The sequence below is a fragment of the Dasypus novemcinctus genome, chromosome 11, assembly GCF_030445035.2.
Source record: "Dasypus novemcinctus isolate mDasNov1 chromosome 11, mDasNov1.1.hap2, whole genome shotgun sequence".
NCBI classification, from domain to species: Eukaryota; Metazoa; Chordata; class Mammalia; order Cingulata; family Dasypodidae; genus Dasypus; species Dasypus novemcinctus.
Genome location: NC_080683.1, coordinates 5,297,409 through 5,323,254, shown reverse-complemented (window position 1 = coordinate 5,323,254; position 25,846 = coordinate 5,297,409). Strand labels below are relative to the sequence as shown.

Sequence of the window (25,846 nt, the reverse complement as noted above, 5' to 3'; positions counted from 1 at the left end):
CTGTGCCCCGTCCTGCCACCAGCTCAGGAGCATGGAGCTGGAACCCAGACTGGCTGGGCTCAAGTCCCAGCTCTGTCACTTACTAGCTGTGTGACCTTGGACAAGTTGATTAACCTTTCTGTTCCTCACAGGGAAGTGGCGATTACTAACAGGACCTAATGTCTAGAATTGTAATGTGGCATTAAGCGAAGCATTCTTAGTAACAGCTAGGTAAATGTTAACAATGACTTTTTTAAAAATCATGGTTTTTAAAAAAATTTTTAATTTTTAATTTTTTTCTCTCCCCTTCCCCCCGACCCCCTGTTGTCTGCTCTGTGTCCATTCACTGTGTGTTCCTCTGTGACCACTTGCATTCTTGTCAGCAGCACTGGGAATCTGTGTTTCTTGTTGCGTCATCTTGCTGTGTCAGCTCTCCGTGTGTGCAGTGCCATTCCTGGGCAGGCTGCACTTTCTTTCGCGCTGGGCGGCTCTCCTTACAGGCGCACTCCTTGCGCGTGGGGCTCCCCTACACGGGGGACACCCCTGCGTGGCAGGGCACTCCTTGTGCACATCAGCACTGCGCATGGGCCAGCTCCACACGGGTCAGGAGGCCCGGGGTTTGAACCCTGAACCCTCCATGTGGTAGGTGGACGCTCTATCCGTTGAGCCAAACCCACCTCCCCATATTACGTTATTGCCCCTAAGGCATGGGGGCTGCCCTGGGAGGGGCCCCTCGGTGCTGTCGCAGCAATGAGTGATAGGAAAACAAGGGCTGGAAGGGGCCACCGAGGAGTCAGAAGCCTGAGGCTGGGAAAAGGCTGGTGTTTGACGAGCCCCAGCCCCAATCACAAACCCAAAGCGGGGCGGCCCCTCTCTCAGTTTCAGCAGCAGCACCCCACTCCAGCGCCGCCCCTGGCCGCCGGCCCCCCGCCCTCAGCTCAGCGGTCATCTTAGGTCCTCTGGTACCACCTGGTGGTGGGAACTGGTATCACACCCCGAGCGCAGCTGGAGTGGGGCTCCCTGGGGCTGGGGGCCGCAGGGGAGAGGGCGCCGCTTTACCCACCGTGCCTGTGGACCTAGAAGTCTTGTGCAGTGGCGACTGGAGGGTGACAGTGCCTGGGGCAGGGAGGCTGAATGAGTTGCCCTCGCCTTCCTTCTCCTCTCCCTCGGCTCTCTGCTCCTCGCCAGGCAAGCCTTACTTGAAAGGAAACTGAGGCAGGCCCCGGCAGGTGAGGAGGCCGGGGGCCCCACGTCTGCCGCCCCTTGTCCCCAGACAGAACAGGGAGCAGGAGGGAACGGCCCCCAAAGGGCTAAGAAGGGGGCCTGCTGCCCTGGTGGAAGCCCCCACCCTGGGATCCAGCCATGGGGAGCTCCCCCGCCCCCCACTCAGCTGCCCAGACCTTGGCCAAGCTGAAGAGGCGCTTCCAGGGAGCTGCCGCGCCCTCGAGGAGGCCAGTCCGGAGTCTGAGCAGGAATGGGGGACACTACTGTGGGCTGGTGGGGGTACCCAGGCCCTCCCCGGAAGTCTGAGCTGGGGGCGGGGTTTCCTTCCTTTAGCAAGCACCTGCCATGTGTCCGGCACCATTCTAGACTTTACAAAATAGCACCTCATTTAATCCTTGCAACCACCCTCTAAGGAAGCAGTAGATCCCATTTTACAGACCGGGACTCGGAGACACAGAGAGGTTGAGCACCTTGCCACTGTCACACAGCTTGGCGTGGGTGAACTGGGATTCGAACCCGGGCCGTCTGGCTCCTCACACTGGGCCGCAGTCCCACCAGGCCCCACAGCCCTGAAGACTTGTAGGGGAAGGAGGCCCGCTTCTGGCATCCCTTCCACGCCTGGGCCGCCACCCTCACCGTCCAGCAGGCACTCCACCTCCCGGTGACGGCCTTGGGCGTGACCTCCAGCGCCCCCATCGCTCCCCACCTCGAGGGCCTGGCAAAGTGCTCCCCGACCCCAAAGCACAGTCAGGTGGGGGGTGGGCGGGCCCCCCCGCGTGGCCCCGGGCCCCCGCAGGCCGTAGAGGAGCTGCGCCTGCCTGCTGAGGTGAAGAGGCGCTGGTGGCAGAGCGGGCGGCCCCTTCCTCGCAGCGGTGGCCCACGTGGGGGCCGAGGAGAGCAGCCTGGAGCGGCAGGCGGGCGGGGGCAGGATGGCGCACCCTTTGCTCTTTGGCGGCCATCCACAACCCTCTGTGGGGGGAGCCCCATCTGCAGGCCCCTCCCTCCCCTTGGTGTTTCCATGCCTGGCCCTCCCCCCCGCCAGGCGCGCCCCAGCCGTCCGAGGACCCCCATTCCCGGAGCCGCCCCCATCTCAGGCCAGAGCCTTCCCTGCCAGACGCCCCGGCTTCTTCCCAGCACCTCTGGCCCAGGCCCCTTCCTCCCCAGGGCCCCCCCACAGCCCACCCCCCCCCCCCCGAGGCCCCTGTGCCCCACACCTGCCCTGCTGCCCGCCCTCCTCCTCTGACGGGTGCCCCAGTGCCTCCGGCCTCTTCTGCGCAAGACTGATGTCACCTCCCCGCCGTGCCTCGCGCCTCCAGGGACCTCCTCGGAGGCGGGGTCTGAGGCCCCTGCCCCCCAGCCCCAGCCCTGAGGGGTCGTGCCACCGAGGGCCCCTGGGCACGGCCCCCAAGAGGGCGGGGGGCAGCGGGGCCGGCCGGTCCACGTCGGGGAACGACGACCTGCTTTGGGGGGGGACAGGCCCAGCCCCCTGCCGGGGCCTTGCAGGGGCTCCCCGGGCTTCTCTTGCTCCCCACCAGGCTACGGAAAAAGCAGAACACAGAGGAGCAGCCCAAAATTCGGGATTGGGGGGTCGGAGTTGGGGCCTCCATCCTGGGGGACCCCGACTCTGAGGGAGGGGCCATAGCGGCCTCCCCAGGACCAACTGATTGAGCACAGGCACAGTTTTCAGATGAAAACCTCCAGACGGAAACTTCCAGGAGTTCAAGAAGGCAAAGGTCGGGGTGCGGGGGCAGGGGGTCATGGGGGCGTGGAAAGGAGTGGGGAGGGCGTGGAGGGTGGGGTGTGACGAGGCAAGGGCAGGAGTGGGTGGTCGGCGGGCAGCCGGGGAGTGAAGCCTTTGGGGAAGGGGAGTTGGTGAGGGTCCCAGGAGGCCTGGCAGGGGATGGACAGGGGAGGCCGGGCGGGGGTCTGACCCCCAGAATGGGGGAGGGGGCTCCTGAGGACTCTGCACGCGCTGCGACCCCCTGGCCAGCCCTTGCCGGCGTGTCCTGGCCTCGAGGACCGTGCCCCGTGGCCGGGCAGCCTGTGCCCCCCGCCTCGCCCCGGCCCCCAGCTCTGCCGTCAGCCGTCGCCGAGCTCCCCGTCGCCCTTCCCCTCCCAGCCCCTTCGGGGTGTCCTAGCTCCAAGGACCCCTGAGATGCCACCCCAGGCTGAACCTCGACTTCCTCTCCTTCCCCACGGCACCCACGGACCCGGCTGATGGTAAGCCCCGCTCCCGGCCCAGCGGAGCCTCAGCGTGCTCTGTAGAGTGGACCCAGCCATCAGCACTGCGCGGGGACGGCGGAGGAGATTCCACGGGACGCGGCTGTTAAAGGACGGGGCTCGCGGGGCCGCCCGAGCAGCTTGGCCTCCTTGGCTCTCTCTCCATGATGCTGATGGACGGAGAGGAGGAATGATCGAGGGTGAGGCCTGGGGACCCGGGATGGGAGGCGGGCCGCCTGCTGGGCTCCGCTGGGGCCCGGCCAGGCCTCGGCCTGGGGGTGCGGCCCCCGCCTCGGGGTCCCTCCCATTCCCCGGGCCCGGCCTCAGCCTGGGGGTGCGGCCCCCGCCTCGGGGTCCCTCCCGCTCCCCGGCCAGGCCTCAGCCTGGGGGGCCAGCCCCCACCTCGGGGTCCCTCCCGCTCCCGGCCAGGCCTCGGCCTGGGGGTGCGGCCCCCGCCTCGGGGTCCCTCCCGCTCCCCGGCCTGGCCTCAGCCTGGGGATGCGGCCCGCGCCTCGGGGTCCCTCCCGCTCCCCAGCCAGGTCGGGCCTTGGCCTCAGCGTCCCTCCAGCTCACCGGCCTGGCCTCGGCCTCGGGGTGCGGCCTCACCTCAGGATCCCTCCTGCTCCCTGGCCCAGCCCGGCCCCCGCCTCGGCGGCCGCAGAGAGCTTCCTCTAGAGGGAGCTGAGCGGGGCCGCGCAGCCGCGCCTCTATGATCTGCCCGCCGCTCGCGCCCGGACCGGGTCCGGCTGTCGTGGCTACGGGAGGGCGGTGACGGGCGCCCGTCCTGGAAGCCGGCTCGGCGCCCTGCTCCCGGGACCCGCGCAGCCCCCGACCCGCGCAGCTCCCGGACCCGCGCAGCTCCCAGACCCGCGCAGTCCCCGGGACCCGCGCAGCCCCCCGGACCCGGGGCCTCGGCCCTGCGGAGCCCCGCTCCACATCGAGGCCAGGACGGGGGCAGGTAAGGGGGTCCTGCCCATCCTGCCGCGCTGCCCCACCCAGCGCAGGCGAGGCAGGGCGGGGGGAGCCAGGTGGGGGGCGCTGCCTGCAGGACGTGCCCGGGCACCCCTGCCGGGGCCCGACAGCGCCAGGGCTCCCTGTGGCCGCGCCGGCCACGGTGGGGACCCCCGGTCCTGCGGCAGTCGGGGGGATGGGCTCAGGCCGGGGCCAAGGGCAAGGGGGAGACCGGAGGGGCTTCCTGCCGCCCCCGGCGCCCTAGACCAGGCAGCTGCCCTGGGAACGTCCTGCCGGGGGCAGCTGGCCCAACGAGGGGAGCGGGCGTGGGTGGCGTGGAGCCCCCTTACCAGGAAGCTGGGCTGCCTGGGACGGGGGGCAGGGGTAAGTGGGGACAGGCCGCCGGGGCCGCCTGAGGCCCTGCCTGCTCCCCGGCTGAGCCAGCCCCCGGGGTGCCGCAGAGGGAGCCAGGGGTACACTCCGCATCCTCCGTCCCTGGGTCCTAGGGGTGCCAGGGCAGGGGGGCTGATGGCGGGGGTGGCGGAGTGCAGGCAAAGGTCAGTTTTAACAAGGCCCGGGGTGGGGGGACAAGGGCGGAGCGCAGAGTGGTCCAGGCGCCCCTCCTTCCCAGACCAGGCTGGGGCCGGAGAGGAGGAGGGGGCTGCTGGGGGCAGGGTGGGGCTGCGCCCTCCCCAGGGACAGGAGGGGGGCCGGTTTTCGCCAGAGTGCTTAAGGCAGCTTCGGGGCCGAAAAGTAGATTTCTTCTTATTCTGGCGATGGAAGAGCTTGTAGCTTTGCTATAAAGGGGGTGCAAATAGAAAGCGAAAGAGCGCCTGTCCAGGAAGTACTCCCTCTCTCGAGGGTTCACAGAGCAGCTCTGCTGGAGCGGGCAGCGGCCGGGCCTGGGCCGACAGGAGAGCAGGGGCTGGGGGCAGAGCAGGTACGTGGAGAGGGCCCCGAGCCCGCGGCAGGATGGGGGGCAGACAGGAAGTGAAGGGAGGAGGAAAGTTGCTGCGGGAAGGACGTCCTCGGAAGGCCACACGCCCTGGAAAACCCGTCTTAAATGAGTGTTGAGTTTCTGGACTCCTGAAGATTCGGGGACCCTGCCTGAGTCTCCCTGAGCGGCTGTGTGGCCTCGAGCCTCGCCGGTCCCACCTATAAAATGGGTATGATGGTGCTTCCGTGGCTGGTCAGGGTTTTTCAAGGCCCAACACCCAGCAGGAGTGCCTAAGTGGTAGAGTATACCGTCGGTGCTCAGGAAATGCTTGTTGGCTTACGTGCCTGAGCTGGGAAAACGTGTCTCTGACGGGCCGAGGGGCCGTCTGAACGGCCCTTTCGGGTCGCGGGCTGGGAGGGGGCACGCGTGGGCCTCCGAGACCGGCCCCCCGCCCGGGAGTGGGGTGCAGCGGCTTGGGCGTGAACCCTGGCTGTGACCTCCGCGCGCCCTTGTGGCCTCGCCTTTCCCACCGCAGTCTCCCCTGCAGGGTGGCCAGGGAAGTGCTGAGTTCCGATTCTGCCAGCACACCGCACTGGGACCCACGCCGGTGGCGTAGGAGGCGGCCGGAGCGGGGCCTGGGGTCTCCCCCTCGGGCAGCCCTCCCCGTGGCGGGCCGCCGGGCCTGTGACCCCCTGTGCTGCTTCTCACCCACCCCCGCAGGCTGACGCTGTCCTCCGCTGGGGCCTGAAACATGGCGTCGGAACAAGGCCCGGGCCCGCCCCCGCAGGACTGCGGAAAGCCCACCGAGCCCTCCGCCTCTGGTAAGGGCTTCCTGCCTCCTCACCATCCCACAGCTCCCGGGACTGCCTGAGCAGCAGCGGGCCGGCCGGGCTGTCCTGCCTCCGCTTCCCCACTCAGATAAAGGAGAGAAGTATCCCCCTGCCCGGAGCAGGCGGCCCGTCGGGCTTGGGAGCTGGGCTGCCGTGGGGCTGGGCCCGGGGAGGGGGCGGAGGGGCGGGGGGCGGGGGCCCTGGGAAGGGGGCACGGGCCGTCCCAGGGCCTCACCTCGACCGCACTCAGCTCCCTCCAGGGGCGGGACTGGGGGTCAAGGCAGGAGGAAAGCAGCCCGGCAGTCAGGGAAATAAGGAAGTAAACTGGCTTATCACCAAGTCGGGTCAGCTAAACTGGGAAAGCGATTGTTGTACCTGGGGCAGGAAGTAAGACGTCCGTCCATCCTTCCCTCGCTTCCCTCGTCTGTCTGTCCCTCGTCTGTCCTTCCCTTGCCACGGGATGGCCGGGGAAGCCTGGCGCCAGGGCCCGCTGCCCCGGTCCAAAGTCCTGGACTTTGGGTTCAGGCCCCGGTTCTGTCGCTATTTCCCTACGTGACTTTTCTAGGCCTGGAGCCACGGTTTCAAATCTGCTTCCCACGTTCCCCAAAGCCACGAGGAAAGCGTACCTTATACAGACTAAATAGTAATAGATTTGGGAACCCAAGTGCCTGTTCTTATTTTAGCTGTGGAACTTTGGGCGAGTTCCGTAAACTTTCTGTGCCTCGGTTGCCCCATCTGTCCAATGGGGATCACCCACTGCCACGAGGCCCTGGGGAGGATGAGATGAAAAGTGCCGGCACAGGACACGGCACCGAGCAGGCGGGAGGTGCGCTAGCGCGGGGTGGGAGGGGGCTGCTTCTGTCTGGGGGAGGGGACGGCTGTGTCCCCGAGGAGGAGCGGGCCACGCCAAGGTTGAGGTCCCTGGGGGCCAGCCCTGCCCCCTGACCCCCAGCTCTGCTCCTCAGAGAAGCAGGTGGCCCAGGACACACAGGAGGTTTTCTGCAGCTACGCCTTTTACCGCCATCAGCAGGAGCAGGAGGCCGAGGGGGCGGCTGCGCCCGCCGACCCAGAGATGGCGGCTGTGGCGCTCGAGCCCAGCAGGTAAGCAGCGCCCCCGGGGCTGGCGGGGACGTCCGCAGGGAGGTCCCGGGAGCTGGCGAGGCCCCGGGGAGCTCGTCCCGCCCCCGCCGCGCTTCCTTTTTCCTTTGGGAACCCCCACTCCCATCGGGGACCCGCGTTCTCTTTTGGCCCGTGCTGGCGCCTCGCCCCTGGGCCCAGCCCCCGCGTGCTGAGAACGCGGCACGGGAGGCCGCAGGGAGAGGGGCTCGGGGCCGGGGGCCCTGAGGGCACCGCGCGGCTGCCCGCTCACCGCTGCCGCGTGCTCCCGCAGCACCATGGGGCAGGTGGGGCGGCAGCTGGCCATCATCGGCGACGACATCAACCAGCGCTTCGACGCCGAGTTCCAGGCCATGCTGCAGACGCTGCAGCCCACGCCGGGGAATGCCTACGAGTACTTCACCAAGATCGCCTGCAGGTACCGCCGCCTGCCCGCCCGGGCACCGCCTCCGCGCGCTGGCACCGGCCCTCCGTGCCCCCCCCCGGGGCAGGCTCCCCGGCGCGGGGCCCCACGGCCTTCTGCTTCCTGTCCAGGTGGTCTGGGGCCCCTCTCTCTGGGGCGCGGTCTCCCCACCTTTTGTGCATGAGCTCACGGGTCTTAGAGGGCCCTGATGCCGAGGACCTGCGGGGGAGGGGCCGTGGGGGGGGCGGGTGGCCAGCGGGAAGACAGCTGCCCTTCCTGTCTGGAACCACATTTCACACGGAAATGGGAAGGCCGCTGACTTCCACCAGACCCCGGAAATGACTTACAGGTGCCGTCAGCTGACATCCGAGAGGCGGGCTGGCGCGGTGCTTAAAGGCCTGGGCGCAAATCCCAGCCTGGCCCCTTAGTGGCCTTGTCCGGGCCTCAGGGCCGTTGTCTGTAAAGTGGTCACTGCCCACGCCTGGGAAATGGTAGCCACTGTCACCACCTGAGCTAGGGGGCTCGCGGCAGGGGAGGCCGCGGCCGGGGGTAAGGGAGGAGCGGGTGTCAGCTGCGCTGAGGACCCAGAGCCAAAAGCGCCGCCGGCGTCCTCGGAGGCCCTCCCCGGCCCCCGCCGCCGCGCGGCCCTGGGCCTGACCTAACTCGTCTTCTGTCCTCTCTCTGTGCTGTCCTTCCTGCTGCCAGGCCAGCAGCAACGCCCGCAGGTAATCCCCCACACCCACAGAATGGGGGGGCCACACCCCCGCAGCAGCATCCGGCTCCCGTGCCCTCTGTGCTTTCTCCTGTCGCAGAGAACCGGCCTCTTCCCGATCGAGGCCGGGCAGGGGCGGCCTGTGTGGCCTTGACCCTGGGCTGAGCCTCTCTGCTTTCTGGCTCAGGGGCAGGAGGGCGGCCGGGCGGCCCGGGGCTGTGGACCGACCGGGCTGGACGCTCTGCCCGCAGCCTGTTCGAGAGCGGCATCAACTGGGGCCGCGTGGTGGCCCTGCTGGGCTTCGGCTACCGCCTGGCCATCCACGTCTACCAGCGCGGCCTGACCGGCTTCCTGGGCCAGGTGGCCAGCTTCGTGGCCAACTTCATGCTGCAGCACGGCATCGCCCGGTGGATCGCGCAGCGCGGCGGCTGGGTGAGTGCCCGCCCCGCCCCGCCCCCGGGGCGCCCGCCCCCGCCAGCCCCCCCGTAACCGCCCGTCTGCCCGGCAGGCGGCAGCCCTGGACCTGGGCAACGGCCCCATCCGCAACGTGCTGCTGGTCCTGGCCGTGGTGCTGCTGGGCCAGTTTGTGGTACGAAGATACTTCAAGTCCTGACTCCTGCAGGGGCCCCTTGGGATCCTCGAGACCCCCTGCCTGGACTTCGGCCGGACCCTCCTCCCCTTCCCGCCCTTCCCCTGCAGGGAGTCCCAGAGTCCAGCGGCTTTAGCCAGCGGGCCCTCCGCTTCGGGGGCCCCCTGCCCGGGGGCCAGTCGAGTTACAGGGACTCCCAACATGACGTGGTGCTAACGGGCCCCCCTCTCCGGGCCCCCTCCCTCAGCTCTCGGGGACTCCCCCCTTCCCCAGCCCTGCCTGCTGGGTGATGCAGAGGCAAGGGGCTGGGGGCCGCTTCTCCCCCGAACGGTTTTGATGGTTTTAGCTTTTTAAAGCACCCTTGGGAGCCTCCCTTCCCGTCCCACCACTCTGCCCAAGGCCGGGGCACCTGGGCAGTGGGCGCAGCGGGCTCCTCTGGGGTCCTCAGGACTCGACGTGTTGGGGAAGTCAGAGAGTAGCGCCGGGACCAGAGCCCACCTCGGCCCTCCCCGCACAGCACTTCTCCCGGGAGCCGGGCAGCTGGGGGGACGGGGCCCGCTCGGCTTCCCAGCCCCGCGCCCCTGCCCCGCACTGCCTTTCGGTTGGTCTCTCAGGGATTCTGGGCCCCCCCCCCCGATGGGAGATGGGGGGGCAAGGAGGACAGGGGCCTCCTGACCGTGCCTGCCGGGCCCCTCCACCTGCCCGCCGAGGGTCTCCCGCTCTCGCCCTCTCCCTCAGGGCTCTCGGGCGGGTGGAGCACCAGGCCCCCTCCTTGCTGACTCCGGGGTTTAGCCCTGAGGTCTGGGATTATCAGGGAAAAGGAGCGGGGCGCTCGCCGGAGGCCCCGGGGGGGCGGGGAGCAGGGCCGTAGCAGCACTAGGAGCCCAGAGCTGGCCCCTGCCCTCCGTCCTGGCCTGGGTGCAGTGGAATTTGGAGGGGGGGGAACCGTGACTACTTGAACTCTCCCGCTCCCCCCGCACGCCTCCCCTGCCGAGCCCTTGGCCCGAGAGGGGAGGCCCACCTTGCCCATCTTGCACCCCAGGGATTTGGGGGGAGGAGAGAGAAGTTCTGGATTAAGCCAAAGACGCGGGAGGCAGGGGACACAGGGCAGACGGCACCCCCGGCCACTCCCCACCGTCTGGGCCTGTGTGCGTGTTTGGAAATAAACTGTGCAATCCCCTGCTTGGCGCTGTTTGCAGCCTCTGTCGCCCCCGTCTGCGAGCGGCTGGGGCTGGGGCACCTGGGCGGGGCCAGCCCTTCCCTGGTTCATCACTGAGTAAGATCTCAAACTGGGCCCGCCGGCGCAGAGGCTGCCCCCAGGCTGCAGCCCTGAAGGCTTCCCGCCCCCCTTCCCTCTAGCCGTTTCCTCCAGGGGCACGTCCCGAAATCCTTGGGTTCCAGACAATTTCCCACCCACTTAGGAAGTCGGGGGCCTCGGGTTGCTGGGCCCCAGCTGTGGAGCTGGTGGGGCAGCTGCTCTGGGGACCCCCCCCCCCAGGCCACCTCTTGCCTGACCTGAATTCCTCTTCCTCTCTGGGGCCATCACCGGCACTGGCCCAAAAAGCCCTGCTCCCCCACGCCTGGCTCTGCCTGAAACGCAATGTCCTAGCTCCCCTTGTCCCCCAACAGCCAGAACACACACGGGGCTTTTCATCCTAGGAGTTTTATGTTGCACGGCAGGCCCGGTGGGGATGCAGCCAAAGGCGATAAAAATAACAAGCACGGGGGCGGTTCAATGTTCCAAAATCTACAAAGTCTTTCCAGTCCTGGCACCCTGGCCCGTTGTTGTTGTTATTTTTTTTTGAAGGAGGTGTGGGGCATTGAACCCGGGACCTCGTATGTGGAAAGCAGGCGCTCAACCACTGAGCTACATCCGCTCCCCCGTGGGTGTTGCTGATGCCCTTCCAAAATGGTCACAGACAAATCCAAAAGACGCGAGCTTCACTTTTACTGTCCCGAGGAGGCGCTTGCCAGGCTCCTGGCACCCCTGCCATGATTCGCAGAGCCCACGCCCCGGTGCCATGCGGAGCGGGTGGTCTTGGAGAAGGCAGCGCGGCAGGCACTGGCGGCTGGAAGGGTGGGTGCGTCAACGCAGGCTGCAATCGGCAGGAAAAGCTTGCAGGCAACATTTATTGAGCTCGTACTACGTGCCAGGATTTATGCTGGCACGTGGGTTATCATAGACGCCCACTCAGTATGGAGTGGGTGACCGTGGGTGACCCGTGGGCGGAGGGGAGAAGGGGCTCAAGTTCCCGCGTTGCGGGTAAGGCAACTGAGGTGCCTACCCGGAGTCACCCGGGTAGGAAAGGGAGCGGGCAGTGGGTGGGTGGCCCGGCTTGAGCGCAAAAGCCCGTCGCGAGGGGCGGGGCCGAGCGGCGGTCTCTCCCGGCCGCGAGCGCAGTCGCCGCGCCGCCCGCGTCAGGGCCGGAAGCGCGCGGGCTGCCCGGAGCCAAGATGGCCGCCGCGGCTTCGGGTCCGCCGCGTGCCCTTTCGCGGGCGGAGCCCCCGGCGCACGCCGCTTCTCCCCTCGGGGTTGTGAGAGTGGGAACGGTTGGAGGCATTGAGGTAAAAGCGTGTAACCGTGGCTAGTAGGAAGGCGAGTGGGCAGTGGACTGACCCTCTGAGAGGAATTGCAGCGCCGCCCTGAAAGGCATGGGAGCTCCAAGGGGGTGGGCCTGTGCTGGCCTGACCCCCTGCACCCCTCTGCTCAGCAGCGAACGTGGAGTTCCTGAACCCTAAGTCTAAGAGCACTGGGAAGCTGCGGAAACTCCTGGGTTCCGAAGCGAGGGGACGCGGGATGAGGCAGGGCGGGCGGGGACGGGTTCTGGAGGTAGTGCAGAAGTTCAAGCTGAAGGGCCTGTTTCCTCTCCTCACAACGGTGGTTCTTCCTACGCTGGCTGCATTTCCACCAAGCAGGCCGGATTCCTCGCGTCTGGTGCCCCGAGCTTGGGCAGGCCATGGAAGGGAGCAGCGGTCGGCTGCCGCCTGCCCCGCTCTGCAGTTGAGTGTGAAAACCTGCCCTTCCTTGCGTGGGCGGGCCTCACCGTCCCCGCCCCACTGGCAGTGTTACCTTCCCGTATTAGCTGTTTTGCCTCATCGGAAGAAAGTATATTTGGGGTCAGTGGGCGAACATCCAAACCCTTTCATTCGAAAAAAAAAATCCTCTTTGCCTAAATCACTCAGTAAATTGTTTGAGCTACTGAATAGCATTCAAATTAATTCACTCATTAATTCAAATAAATGAAACCATCATATCCTTCTTTGGTTGTACACACCTCGGATGTCCAGGCCCCTGAGTCAGGACAATTGTAAAATATGGATTTAGTTCAATCTCAACAGACAGATACTTGTCGTGTTGTGGCTGTGTGCATGTGTGAGGGAGAGAATGGCATTATCAAAGATTGCTGGAGTTGTCCAAAGGTCAGAGACCAGAAAATGAGCAAAGCCCAGCTTCCCAGCTTCTCCTGGGGTGCATGCACTAGTTGGAAGATATGGTAAGGCTGAATGCCAGCCTGGGATCTAAATGCAAAGTAAGGGTGGGTGTGAGGGGACACTGAGCCTACCAGGTAACAAGAGAACAAAACAGAGTGGTCTGGCCTGTTGAACACTGGGATTAGCAGCAGAGCCCCAGAACATCGTATAAATGAATCGTCTGGTAGAAGGGCAGCCTCGTAAACCAAGATTAAGTGATGGGCAAACACGGGCAAAACCTGGACTTTTCTGAGAAAGGACCCTGTATGGTAGAATTGTGTTCCCCAAAAAGATACGTGGAGAAGCAGATGTGGCTCAAGCGATTGGGCCCCCATCTACCATATAGGAGGTCCAGGGTTCAGTGCCTGGGGCCTCCTAGTGAAGGCAGGGTGGGCCGCATGGAGAGCTGGTCCTTGCAGGTGCTGGCCCACACAGAGTGCTGACCTGCATGGAGTGCTGCCCCACACAGAAGTGCTGGCCCACACAGAGAGCTGGCAGAGCAAGATGATGCAACAAAAAGAGACACAGAGGAGAGACAATAGGAGACGCAGCACACCAGGGAGCTGAGGTGGTGCAAGAGATTGAGCACCTCTCTCCCACTCTGGAAGGTCCCAGGATCAGTTCCTGGTGCCGCCTAAAGAGAAGAGAAGCAGACACAGAAGAACACACAGAGAATGGACAAAGAGAACAGACGGGGGGATAAATAAATAAACCTAAAAAAAAAAAAAGATATGTGTAAGTCCTAAGCCCCAGTACCTGTGAACGGGACCTTATTTGGAAATATTGTGGTTGGAATTAGTTAAGTAAAAAGGAGATCATACTGCAGTACAGTGGGCAGGGTGGGCTGTTAATCCAGTGACAGGGGTCCCTAGCAGGACACGTGAAACAAGGAGACAAAGACTGCAATGATGCATTTCTAAGCCAAGGTTGCTGGCAAACGCCAGAAGCTGGAAGAGGCAAGGAAGGATTCTCGCCTACAGGTTTCAGATGGACACTGGCCCTGCCGACACTTTGATTTCCTGGAGAGCTGCCAGATGGTGAAAGGATACATTTCTGTTGTTTGAACCAGCCAGTTCGTGGTCCTTTGTTGTGGCAGCACAAGAAATCTCAGACAGACCCCGAGAGCTGAAGCACCAGAAGCCAGACTCCCTTCGCCTGGAGTGTGAGATTTGGCCACAGGGGAAGGCAGGCACCAAAGGATTCATCTGATGGTGTGAGTTCACGTGTGTCTAAGTGTGTGGGCATGTGAGTGTTTATCTGGTATGTGGCAGGTAGCATTTCTGTGGGCATCGTTAGTTGGAATCAATATATAAATCAGGGAAATGGATGTGGCTCAACCAATTGGGCTCCTGTCTACCATACAGGAAGTCCAGGGTTCGATGTCCAGGGTTCGATGCCCAGGGCCTCCTGCTGAGGGCAAGCTGGCCCACATAGAGCGCCGGCTTTGCGCAGAAGTGCGGCCCCGTGCAGGAGTGCCGGCCGACGCAGAGAGCTGGTGCACCAAGATGACGCAACAAGAGACACAGAGGAGAGAAAATAAGAAGACACAGCAGAACAGGGAGATGTGTGGCACAAGAGAGTAATCACCTCTCTTCCACTCCGGAAGGTCCCAGGATCAGTTCCTGGAGCCACCTAATGAGAATACAAGCAGACGCAGAAGAACACACAGTGAATGGACACAGAGAGCAGACAATGGGGGTGGTGGTGGGGGGATAAAAAAACTCATAATGTATATATATATAAATCAGTATGCCTCTCTGCTCCATTTACCTCAACTTTTCCTTTTCAGTTTGGAGCAATTCCTGTTGCCTTTTGAACTGCTCCAGCCTTCCTACCACCAGGATGGCCCACATACCACTCTGGGATCTTCAGAGCTCCCCAACTCTGACCACTGCCCCGTCCTGCACATTTCACAGGATCTGCTTCCCATCTGGTCTGTTGCTCCCACCCATCTCCTTTTTTTTTTTTTTAATTTCAATGTGCTGGGGAACGCAGATGTGGCTCAAGTGATAGGGCTTCTGCCTACCATATGGGAGGAACCAGGTTTGATCTCTGGGGCCTCCTGGTGAAAAAGAAGAGAAAGCATGACTGCACGGCAGGCCAGTGCCCATGTGGTGAGCCAGTGCCCACACAAAGCAAGTCACGCAGCAAGATGATGATGCAACAAAAAGAGAGACAAAGGGGAAAGTCAAGGTGAAGCACAGCAGAAACCAGGAACTGAGGTGGCACAGCTAACAGGGAACCTCTCTCCACATCAGAGGTCCCCAGGATCGAATCCCAGTGAATCCTAGAGGAGAGAAAATGAGAAGACAAGACCAAAAGAGAAATAGATACAGAAGATCACACAGCAAATGGATACAGACAGCAAAAACATCAGGGCAGGATGGGGAGAGGAGAAGGGAGGAAAATAAATAAATAAATATTTTTTAAAAAATTTCAGTGTGCTGCTACCTAATCCTTGGACATCCAATGCAAATTCCTTTTCTGCCAGAAATACCTTCAACTTTGTATCCAAACCACTCTCTGACAGTAGCCTTGTTAAGTTGGGAATAAGTCTTAGGTTTGCCTCTTAAATACTTATGGACCAGTCCCTCTGAAAAGGAATCAAATGAGAATTTGTATTTTCTTTTATTCATTCAACACACATTTATTGAGTGCCATGAAGCATCTGTAAATCCAAGTTGAATAGAAGGGAGCCTTGTATTTCTTATCTTGTCATGTATATGATTTGAAGGCATGAACTCTTGGGTTGTATCTGTTACACTTGTCAACACTGCTGATAAATAATGGGCCCTAGGGAGCAGATGGAGCTCAGTGATTGAACGCCTGCTTCCCATGGTCGAGGTCCTGGTTCAATCCCTGGTACCGCCAAAAATAATAATAATAATAATAATAATAATAATAATAATAATAGGCTTTCATCATAGGCTTCAAACATGTTTTTTTTTTCTTTTTTCTTGGAGGTACCAGGGCCAAGGATTGAACCCAAGACCTCATAAATGGGAAGCTGGTGCTCAATCACTGAGATACACTGGCTTCTGGAAATATTTTATTATGAAGAATAAAGCTAGAATTTGTAGGTTTTTTTTTTTTTAACTATTTGTCTGGCAATTCACTATGCCAGTGAAATATGACCTTTACATATTTTATCTTGTTTAGCTTTCACAAGTTTATGAAGTATATCCATTTAACAGATAAAGAAATTAAGGTTTAAACTCTCCCAGAGTGTAAGCGATGAGCCAGGATTTTTTTTAGGATTTATTTATTTATCTCTCCCCACCCACTCGTTGTTTGCACTTACTGTATCTGTTCCTTTTCTTTGCTTCTTTAGGAGGCACCAGGAACCGAACCTGGGACCTCCGATGTGGGAGGGAGGCCCCTAATCACTTAAGCCACCTCCATTCCTTGCTTTGTTGAGACTCTCATTATGTTTTTCCTCTTGTGTCTCTGTTGCATCATCTTGTTGCATCAGCTCACTGCACCTACCTGTTGCACCAGCTCGCTGTCCTGCTCATTCTCTTTAGGAGGTACTGGGAACCCCTGCTCCCTGCTGTGTTGTGTCTCTCATTATGTTTTTTTTTTTTCTTCTTATGTCTCTTGTCGTGTCAGCTTGTCACGCCTGCCCATCGCGCCAGCTCACTGTCTTCTTTAGGGGGCACCAGGAACCAAACCATAGATCTTGCATGTAGTAGGTGAGGGCTCAGTTGCCTGAGGCACATCCACTTCCCATGAGCCAGAGTTTTAATCCAAATCCACTTTTTTCTTAAGTCTGTGGTCTTTACCATTACATTACTCTGCTTTCTTTTTATTTGAACTGGGAAATAGTTACTGGAGAAAATATAAAGAAAAAAATAAAAATCACCATAATTCACTTTTCTCAACATTTTAATGTAGTTCTTTCTAATCTTTTTTTCCCCTTATGTACATATATATTTAATAACCATGCATCGCTTAGTTACTGATGTGTAACAAATTGCCCCAAAACTTCATGACTTACAACAGCAGACATTGATTATGTCTCCCAGTCAAGGGGTCCCCTGGACAATTCTACTGCTCTGGGCCTGGCTTGTTGCTCCTGATTGGGCTCAGTCATTTGTTTGTGGTCAACTGACAAGTCAGCTAAGGTCTGGCTTGGCTGGGATGGCCTCAGCTGGGACAGCTCAGCTGCCTGCCACGTGTTGTTTACATCCCTCCAGCATGTTTGAACTGAGCATGTTTGGGGCATATTTTTATGGTAATCACAGAGAAACAAGATAAAAAGCAGAAACTCATAGACATTTTTTCAAACCTCTACTTGTGTCAAGTCTGAAAGCATCTTAAGAACCAAAACAAGTAACATGGAGAAGCGGACTTGGCCCAGTGGATAGGGCGTCCGCCTACCACATGGGAGGTCTGCAGTTCAAACCCCGGGCCTCCTTGACCCGTGTGGAGCTGGCCCATGTGCAGTGCTGATGCGCGCAGGGAGTGCCCTGCCACGCAGGGGTGTCCCCCGCGTAGGGGAGCCCCACGCACAAGGAGTGTGCCTCATAAGGAGAGCTGCCCAGCGCAAAAGAAAGTGCAGCCTGCCCAGGAGTGGCGCCGCCCACACGGAGAGCTGACACAACAAGATGACGCAACAAAAAGAAACACAGATTCCCATGCCGCTGACAACAACAGAAGCGGACAAAGAAGAACATGCAGCAAATAGACACAGAGAACAGACAACTGGGGTGGGCTGGGGAAGGGAGGGGAGGGGAGGGGAGAGAAATAAATAAATAAATACATCTTTAAAAAAAAAACACAAGTAACATGGCCACGCTTGAATTCAAGAGAGTGGGGAAACATACCTTGTAATGAAGCATATTGCAGATTCACAGTGCAAAGAGTGTGGATACAGGGAGGGGTGATAATCAGAGTAATCAGTGTAACCAGTCTACCAGAGTCCTTCATCTGGTAACAATTATTGATGTTCTTCCCACATGCGCAATATGCTCACCCTTATTCCAGGACCCCCAAAGCCTCACCCACTCACCCAGTCACATTAGGCCCAAAGTCTAGGATCTTGTGATCTACATCAGTTCTGGATGTGGCTCTTGACTGGCATACCTATGAACTAAAAAGACAAGTTATCTAACCTGCACATACCCAAAATGCAATGTAAGTAAAGGATAATCACAATAAACTTTTTTTTTTAGGTACCAGGGGCCGGGGATTGAACCCGGGACCTCATGTGTTGGAAGCCAACGCTCAACCACTGAGCCACATAGGCTCCCGGAGTTGGTTTTTTTTCATTTGTTTTGCTTGTTGTTTTTTTCAGGAGGCACTGGGAACCAAACCCAGGACCTCCCATGTGGGCGTGGGGGCTCAACTGTTTGAGCCACATCTGCTCCCACAATAAACTTTGATGAAGAATAAGAAAGAATAGTAAGCACACGGCCGCTCCTGGTCCAGAACAAATGCTGAAATCACCTGGGCGAATCCACCCACATCCTCCTACCCTGGCGATGGGGAATATATCTTTTTTATTTTTAATTTTTAAAATTTTTACTTTTCCGTTTTTGGGGGTGAATATTTCTTGATTAGACCTGGTTTGCTCCCTGGGAGCAGCAACCCAGCCCACTGTTCTCCCTGGCAACTGGCTCCCTCAGCTCTAGGCATCTTTCCTTTTCAGTTCTGTTGCATGCCTTCTTCTGAAGAAGTGGCCTTGTTTCTCAGATTGCTTCCTGCTGGTAGGGAGTAGACAGCCCAGAGGGCTTCGGACAATTTGAATAGTTTGTTCCTTTTTGTTCAGGTATTTCTGATTGGAACATACTACATGCACCAAGAGGAAATTCTCTTGAGAAATGCATTTATGCATCTATCTTCTTCCTCCTCATTTTTTTTTAGGTGCCAGGGCCAGGGACTGAGCCTAGGACCTTGAATTTTGGAAGCCAGTGCTCAACCACTGAGCCACATTGGTTCCCCAGAGCTGGTTTTCTCATTTGTTCGTTGTTTGACCTTGTATGTGGGAAGCACGCACTCAACTGCTTGAGCTACATCTGCTCCCCTCTTTTTTTTTTTTTTTTTTAGATTTATTTATTTAATTTTCCCCCCTCCCCTGGTTGTCTGTTCTCGGTGTCTATTTGCTGCGTCTTGTTTCTTTGTCCGCTTTTGTTGTCGTCAGCGGCACGGGAAGTGTGGGCGGCGCCATTCCTGGGCAGGCTGCACTTTCTTTTCACGCTGGGCAGCTTTCCTCAGGGGCGCACTCCTTGCACGTGGGGCTCCCCCACGCGGGGGACACCCTTGCGTGGCACGGCACTCCTTGCGCGCATCAGCACTGCGCATGGGCCAGCTCCACACGGGTCAAGGAGGCCCGGGGCTTGAACCGCGGACCTCCCATATGGTAGACGGACGCCCTAACCACTGGGCCAAAGTCCGTTTCCCCCCTCTTTCTATTTCTATTTATTTTCTTTCCTTCCTACCTTCCTTCCCCCTTCCTCCCTCCCTCTTTCCCTCCTTCGTTCCTTTCATACAAAATAAAGGAAATGAGTTGCTCTTTCTAGCTTCCAGTTTCTCAGAAGCTCAAGAATTGTAATTATTCTAGACAAAAAAAAAAAAAAAAAAGACTGTGCTTACAGATCTTTTCCTGCCATGTTCTTTCTTTAGGGCTGTTATTTTATTGTTGCCCTTTCTATTACATGGGATGTACACATCAGGTGTTAAAAGGTACAATACACTCTACAACTAAGCACCACTTTCTGAAACTGAGCAGGCAAAGAAATTACACAGAACGTCAGCATCTAACAGTTTGTTTTTTTTTTTTAGGAAAAAAAGTGACCAAAATGTGTTTAAATTGATTAACACTATTAAATCACATCTAATATTTGATACATAATTCGATAGTTTTATAGTACAATTATACACAATATGTTAACATCAAAGAACACAACCAAAATTTAGATAGCAAACTGGGGAGCTCTGCCACATTCACCAATGGAACAGCAACAATCCCCCAAGTGCAGGGACAATTACCACTGAAGAAGGATGGTCCATTGATGGGCTCGTGAGATTGACAACTATGCTTATAAGCCTTTTGCACTTGAAATTTCAACTTGGCCTAGTGCTGTAGGGTGCCTAAGAGTTACCTCCTGAGAGCCTCCTTGTTGCTCAAATATGACCACTCTTTAAGCCAAACTCAGCATATAAATGCACTACCTTCCCTCCAGCATGGGACATGACTCCCAGGGATGAGCCTCCCTGGCACCCAGGGATCACTACCAAGCACCGGCTGGTGATGCAACTGGAAAAAGACCTTGACTAAAAGGGGGGAATGGTAAAGACAAATGAGTTTATATGGCTAAGAGACTTCAAAATGGCCAGGAGGTCATCAGAGGGGTCACGCTTATTCACATCTCACCAGGATCTCATAGACAGCCAAAGTAGATACTATCCCAAGTAGTGGGGCTCTTCAGGGCTCAGGAAACATCCAGGTCTTATGGTTATGGCAGATGGCTCTGGAGTGACTTCCTTATACATCCCTCTTCTATCCCTTTTATTAAACCTGTGGTTGGTGCTGGGGTTAGTGGTTGTTATGTCCAGGAGACTTAAATCTCTGGGCTGCCCATGTACCAGTTGGGCCCTGATCCTCAGTGGAGTTGCAACTCTCCAGTTTGTTGGACTCACTCAGGACAGCTAAGGAAGTGAGGATGGACAACCACCATACCAAGGAACTGAGAGAGTCGACGACTGCAAGCAAGAGAGTCCCATCTGTCAGCCATGGGGGATCAAAGCCCCCTCTCAATTAAGAAATGGAATGGGCATCACCATCCCAGAGTCCTCAGGATTGGGGAGTAAAATATGAACTAGAGTGGACTTACTGGCATTGTACTATAGAATTATTGTGATTCTAGCAATGGAAGAAATTATATCACTGATGTGGAGACAGTGGCCACTGGAGTTGCTGAAGGCAGGGAGAGGGAAAAAGAGATGTGATGTGGGGGCATATTTGTGACTTGGAGTTGTCCTGAATGATATTGCAGGGACAGATGCAGGACATTATATATCCTGCCATAACTTACTGAATGGACTGGGAAAGAGTGTAAACTAAAATGTAAACTATCATCAATGCTGTAGCAATGCTCCAAAATGTATTCATCAATTGCAATGAATGTTCCGCACTAATGAAAGAAGTTGTTTGGGAAGCAGATGTGGCTCAAGCAATAGGGCTTTCACCCACCATATGGGAGGACCCAGGTTCGATCCCTGGTGTCTCCTGGTAAAAAAGATAAAGAGAAAATGTGCCTGTGCAGTGAGCCAATGCCTGTGTGGCGAGCTGAGTGCCCACGTGGCGAGCCAAGTGCCTGCACAGCAAGACAAGTGCCTGTGTGATGAGCCAAGTGCCCATGCAGCCAGCCGAGGGCCCACACGAGTGCCTGCATGGCAAGCCAGGGCCCACATGGTGAGCCAAGTGCCCATGCAGTGAGACAGTGCCCGCACCAGTGAGTCACGCAGCAAGATGATGATGCAACAGAAGAGACAAAGGGGAGAGACAAGGTGAAGTGCAGCAGAAACCAGGAACTGAGGTTGGTGGCGTAGGTGACAGGGAAACTCTCTCCACATCAGAGGTCCCCAGGATCGAATCCTGGTGAATCCTAGAGGAGAAAAAATGAGAAGACCAAAAGAGAAATAGATACAGAAGATCACACAGAGAATGGACAAAGAGACCAAAACAGCAGGGCAGGGGAGGAGGAGGGGAAAAAAAGAAAGAATTTGATGTGGGAAAAGTGGGGTGTGGGGAGTGGGGTATATGGGCATCCCCTATGTTTTTTTTAATGTAACATTTTGTGTGATCTATGTTATCTTTTAAAAATAAATAAATATATATATTAAGATTATTTCTCTCCCCTTCCCCCCCTAACCCCCCATTGTCTGCTCTCTGTGTCCATTCGCTGTGTGTTCTTCTGTGACCGCTTCTATCCTATCAGCAGCACCGGGAATCTGTGTTTCTTTTTGTTGCATCATCTTGCTGCATCAGCTCTCCCTGTGTGCTGCGCCATTCCTGGGCAGGCTGCGCTTTCTTTCGTGCTGGGTGGCTCTCCTTACGGGGCGCACTCCTTGCGCGTTGGGCTCCCATACGCAGGGGACACCCCTGCGTGGCAGGGCACTCCTTGTGCACATCAGCACTGCATGTGGGCCAGCTCCACACGGGTAAAGGAGGCCCGGGGTTTGAACCGTGGACCTCCCATGTGGCAGGTGGATACCCTAACCACTGGGCCAAGTCCACTTCCCTATGTATATATTTTTAAAAGATAGCAAGCAAAGCCTATATAACATTTGTTGTTTTATTTTTATAGGAATACTTTTTTTTTTTTAATTTTTTTAAATTTTTTATTTTTTTATTTTATTGACTTTGTAATAATATTACATTAAAAATATATATGTGAGGTCCCATTCAACCCCACCCCCCCACCCCCCCTCCCCCCCCAGCAACACTCCCTCCCATCATCATGACACATCCATTGCATTTGGTGAGTACATCTCTGGGCACCTCTGCACCTCATAGTCAATGGTCCACATCATGGCCCATACTCTCCCCCATTCCATCCAGTGGGCCCTGGGAGGATTTACAATGTCCGGTGATTGCCCCTGAAGCACCATCCAGGGCAGCTCCATGTCCCAAAGACGCCTCCACCTTATAGGAAAATACTTTTGAAGTGAGATAAGCATCTTTCTTGACGTAGTCTCTGATAACTGGGACGTGTTACAATTCTGTGGGTGCAAAGGCTTTAAAATTCCTGGAACCCCCCCCTACTTTTTTTTCCACCTGAGCGGGCTACCAAGCATTGTCTTCATGTTTTTCAGAGGACTCAACAGAATCTTCATACACATTCTTGAGGCCATTTCATATTCTAATAATATTTTACTGGCCTAAGAGGCTGGAAAGAAAAAGTTTCATTCTCCAACCCAGAAAATTGTTCCCTCTATATTCCTTCTAAATTCTGCTTGCAAACTAGCCAATCGTTCCTTTATCTCATCTTTCTTATAAAACTTATCAAACACAGATAAGAACAGCCAGCTGACATTTTCAACATTCTGTAAAGAGATTTCTTTACTCAAACGTACACCTTCATTAGGTATATCTTCTTTCTCACAAGTTACAACAGGTGACAGTTTTGATAATTGCTTTACCACTCTGTAACATGGGTCGCCATCTTTCCAACTTCCTCTGACAATTTCCTCACTATTTTCCAGTCTCCCCTGCTACCCAGTCCCAAAGTGAATGTCACATATTTCAGATTTTTGTTATGTTAGTGCCCCATACTACCTGTTAGTATCTGTTTGCTATTGCTCCATAACAAACCATCCCAAATCCTAGTGACTTAAAACAATAATCATATTATCTCTCACAGTCAATGTCTGACTGAACAGTTCTATAGATTTAACTGGGCTCCAACAGCGTCAGTCAGCAGGTCGGTTAGCTGGTGATAAATAAATCTAGCAGGCCTGACATGGAGGTACCTGTGCTATAAACCCCATGTCAGCAAAACCAAACCAACCAATCAACCAACAAATATATAAACCTGAGCAAGTTTCTATTGCCTGTAAAAGCCAGACTCACCCAGAAGACCAAATATAAAGACAGCCAGATCTTTATCAATTATGGCCAACTCACTTCTCCACCCCTGAGCAACCACCTGCTCCCCGCCTTGTAGGACACCCCTACGTGAAACAGAAACTTAGTGTCAGCCAGTCAGAAGATTGCTTCTGTATTCACCCTGTACCAGCTTCTTCTTTCCACGCCTTCGTGGAGCTTCTACTTTCTGAACAAGAGGCTACCCAACTAATGAATTGTTCAATAAAGATGAGACCCTAAACTGGACAAAAAGTTTATCTTTAATCACTGGGGACTGGCTGATCTTGTGTGGCCTCTTCTAGGACAGCTTGGCCTCCTCCAGGTGTCTCTTTCACTTCTCTTCAGCAGGCTGGTCGAGACATGTTCTCAGACTAAACCAGGCATGTATGTTCTCATTTGCAGAGAAACAAGAAAGGAGATGCAAACATTACAGCACTTGTTCAATCCTGTGCTTGCCTCAAGCCTGCCAAAGTCTTATTTGCCAAGGTAAGTCACATGTCCAAGCCCAGATTTTCAGGGGTAGGGAAAGAGACTGCTTCTTTTGTGAGAGGAGTTATAAAATCACAGGGCAAAGGATGTGGATACAGAAACAGGTGAAGAATTGGGATTGTCAATGTAATCAATCTACCACAAACTCTTATTGATTGGTTGATTTCTTTAAAAATACTAGATGGCTTTAACATGATTTAAATAATCCATCAAATAATTTAAACAGATTTTCCTCTAAAAGGTTTGTTTTCCTTAGAATCCTTATATAGAAATATAAAAATATTTCTATTTTTGATTACTCAGTTCTCTAAGGTAGGAATTATCATGCCCATTTTACAGATAAAGCAATTTTTAAAAAGTGTAGTAAAGAGGGAGTTATTATAATAGTAAAGAAAGGAGTATTTGATGGTATAAGGGCTAATTGCATCATTCACTCTATTGTATTAATTTTGTTTCTTTGCATAGACAAGTAATATAAATTAATATGTATATTCATTTTGTTGAGTTCTAAGTTTACGAATCAGAGTTTTCTTTAGTCATAGGGGAATATCAATAAGTGCAGAATTGTGACAAGAAAAACAGGAACAAAAGTATTTAATTCTACACTTTGGGAAGGAATTTAGAGATAAATAAAAACACATCCACAATATTACTTCTTTTGTGCAAAGGTTAAGGAAAAGCTTTTGTAAGGATGGGAAACGCACCCATGTGTGTTTTAGTGTGTTTATAATATTTAAGAGAGTTTGGCATATTAGTGAATCTGATAGGCTAGTCTTATGATTTCAAACTGAATTGTGCAATTTATTTTAAACTTGTAATTTGAAGCTGAAAGATGTAATAATTTGATCAAGTTTGTAAACAGTATTGGAATCTTTAAATAACTTGATTTGCCACATTTAAAAGTTCGTATCATTAGGTTTATCAAAGTTATTTACATTCCACTTGTTTGACTTGTAAATCTGCCCTAAAAGGAATGTGATTAAATTAAATTTGTGAATGTAGTTTAAATATTTAAGAGTTTAAATAAATTTGTAAATGATGTTAATAATGTTCAAGCAAATTTAATATGTCAAGCCTATGGGCTAATTGAACAAAGAACAATCTATTGCTCTTAAGAAGATTTCTAAATAGACTCTCGAGATATATAAGCTATACTTAAAAACTCTGTTTTTGAATTTACTTTAATAAATTGAAAATTAATTTAAACACAAGCAACTGTGAATAGTTCCTCTGCTTTCCCTAACATATTCACCTTCCTTGACATCTACCCTCGTCTCACAATATTCTCCTCCTGAGCTCCTACAGCCAGCCCTCACTCGCTGGGAACTCTCTCATTGGGCTCTATCTATTATGGGTATGCAACTTGTAAGAACACACATTTTGTCTGAGAAATTTGAGGGCAGGACCCATGTGAAGAGCTTAGCAAGTGCCTGGCATGGAGTAAACTCTCAATAAATGTTAAATATTTTCACCTTGGTGTCATCTCTATATCCCACAGCAAGCTTCAATAAATATTCAGTGAATGTTCTTTCTCTTTAATCCTGTATTTTCTAGGATTTTCACTTTCAAAAAAAAATTAAGTAGAAAAAGCACTTGGTGATTAAAAATGTTCATTTGTGGCAAAAATTCAAATAGCTAAAAATCAAAGCTGTTTAGTCCAACAGCTGGAGAAAAGGTTGAGTATTTATTCCTTTATGTCCCATCCTGTTTCAAAAAGGTTGTGACAGGCTTAAACCAAAAAAGCAAGATAAAATACACTAAGAACAAGAAAGATAAGGCAAAGAGAAAACAAAGACAGTGAAGCGTGAGGGAGCCGGGAGTGCGTTAGCTGTATATCAAAACACACACCTTTCCTTCCCACATCCTTGCTCCACAAGATTTGCTCTAAACTTGCTAGAAGCCAACCTAAGTCAAATTCAAAATTCTTAGGATCTATAGGCCAAAACCAAAATCAACTGCTCTACAAGAGTTAAACCACTCTTGATAGCAGGACCACAAGAAACTTCTCCTTGGAGCAAACAGAGAAGTGAGGGAGATGGCTGGTGACCCAACTGAGACTCTAGGCAGAGGGAGGAACAGCCAGCCAATAGGATAAGAGGTTTTCAAGCCATTGCCCTAATTAATCACCAGCCAATCCGATGCCTCCCGCTTAACATACCCTAATAACATAAAATGCTGATCTATCTTCCAAACCCTGGCCAATGCTCCCTTGGGAAACCAATTACAAACGGATTAGACCATCGCAACTTGAGGCTCCACCCCCAGGCTGGCTGCACTGTGAACCTCTGAGGCTCCACCCCCAGGCTGCTGCACTGTGAACCTCTGCCCAGCGCA

The 25,846-nt window shown here is 55.1% G+C and overlaps 1 protein-coding gene and 1 long non-coding RNA gene across 8 annotated transcripts; one reads left to right on the top strand and one right to left on the bottom strand.

Annotated features, from left to right (window-relative positions):
• Positions 1–220: 220 nt before the first annotated feature.
• LOC111760979 (uncharacterized) lies at positions 221–6,883 on the bottom strand. 4 transcript variants are annotated; one of them, XR_002794484.3, is made up of 4 exons: positions 3,997–4,117; positions 1,674–3,593; positions 1,380–1,443; positions 223–1,189 (listed from the first exon to the last, which is right to left on the bottom strand). It is a non-coding gene; the product is annotated as an uncharacterized lncRNA (long non-coding RNA). The 4 variants fall into 4 exon arrangements; XR_009187855.2 differs by adding an exon at positions 6,517–6,883 and having other exon boundaries at positions 221–3,593; positions 3,997–5,171; XR_011650036.1 differs by having other exon boundaries at positions 223–948; positions 1,043–3,593.
• On the top strand, positions 5,178–10,143 carry BAK1 (BCL2 antagonist/killer 1). 4 transcript variants are annotated; one of them, XM_058306580.2, is made up of 7 exons: positions 5,179–5,314; positions 6,032–6,132; positions 7,169–7,242; positions 7,532–7,675; positions 8,366–8,385; positions 8,624–8,804; positions 8,881–10,143. In XM_058306580.2, the coding sequence occupies exons 2-7, from the start codon at positions 6,063–6,065 to the stop codon at positions 8,983–8,985; spliced, it is 594 nt and encodes a 197-aa protein (XP_058162563.1). In that variant the 5' UTR covers positions 5,179–5,314; positions 6,032–6,062; the 3' UTR covers positions 8,986–10,143. The 4 variants fall into 4 exon arrangements, with proteins under 4 accessions (XP_058162564.1, XP_058162563.1, XP_058162560.1 ...); XM_058306577.2 differs by lacking the exon at positions 8,366–8,385 and having other exon boundaries at positions 5,185–5,314; positions 7,107–7,242; XM_058306579.2 differs by lacking the exons at positions 5,179–5,314; positions 8,366–8,385 and adding an exon at positions 5,454–5,540 and having other exon boundaries at positions 7,107–7,242.
• The last annotated feature ends 15,703 nt before the right edge of the window (positions 10,144–25,846 follow it).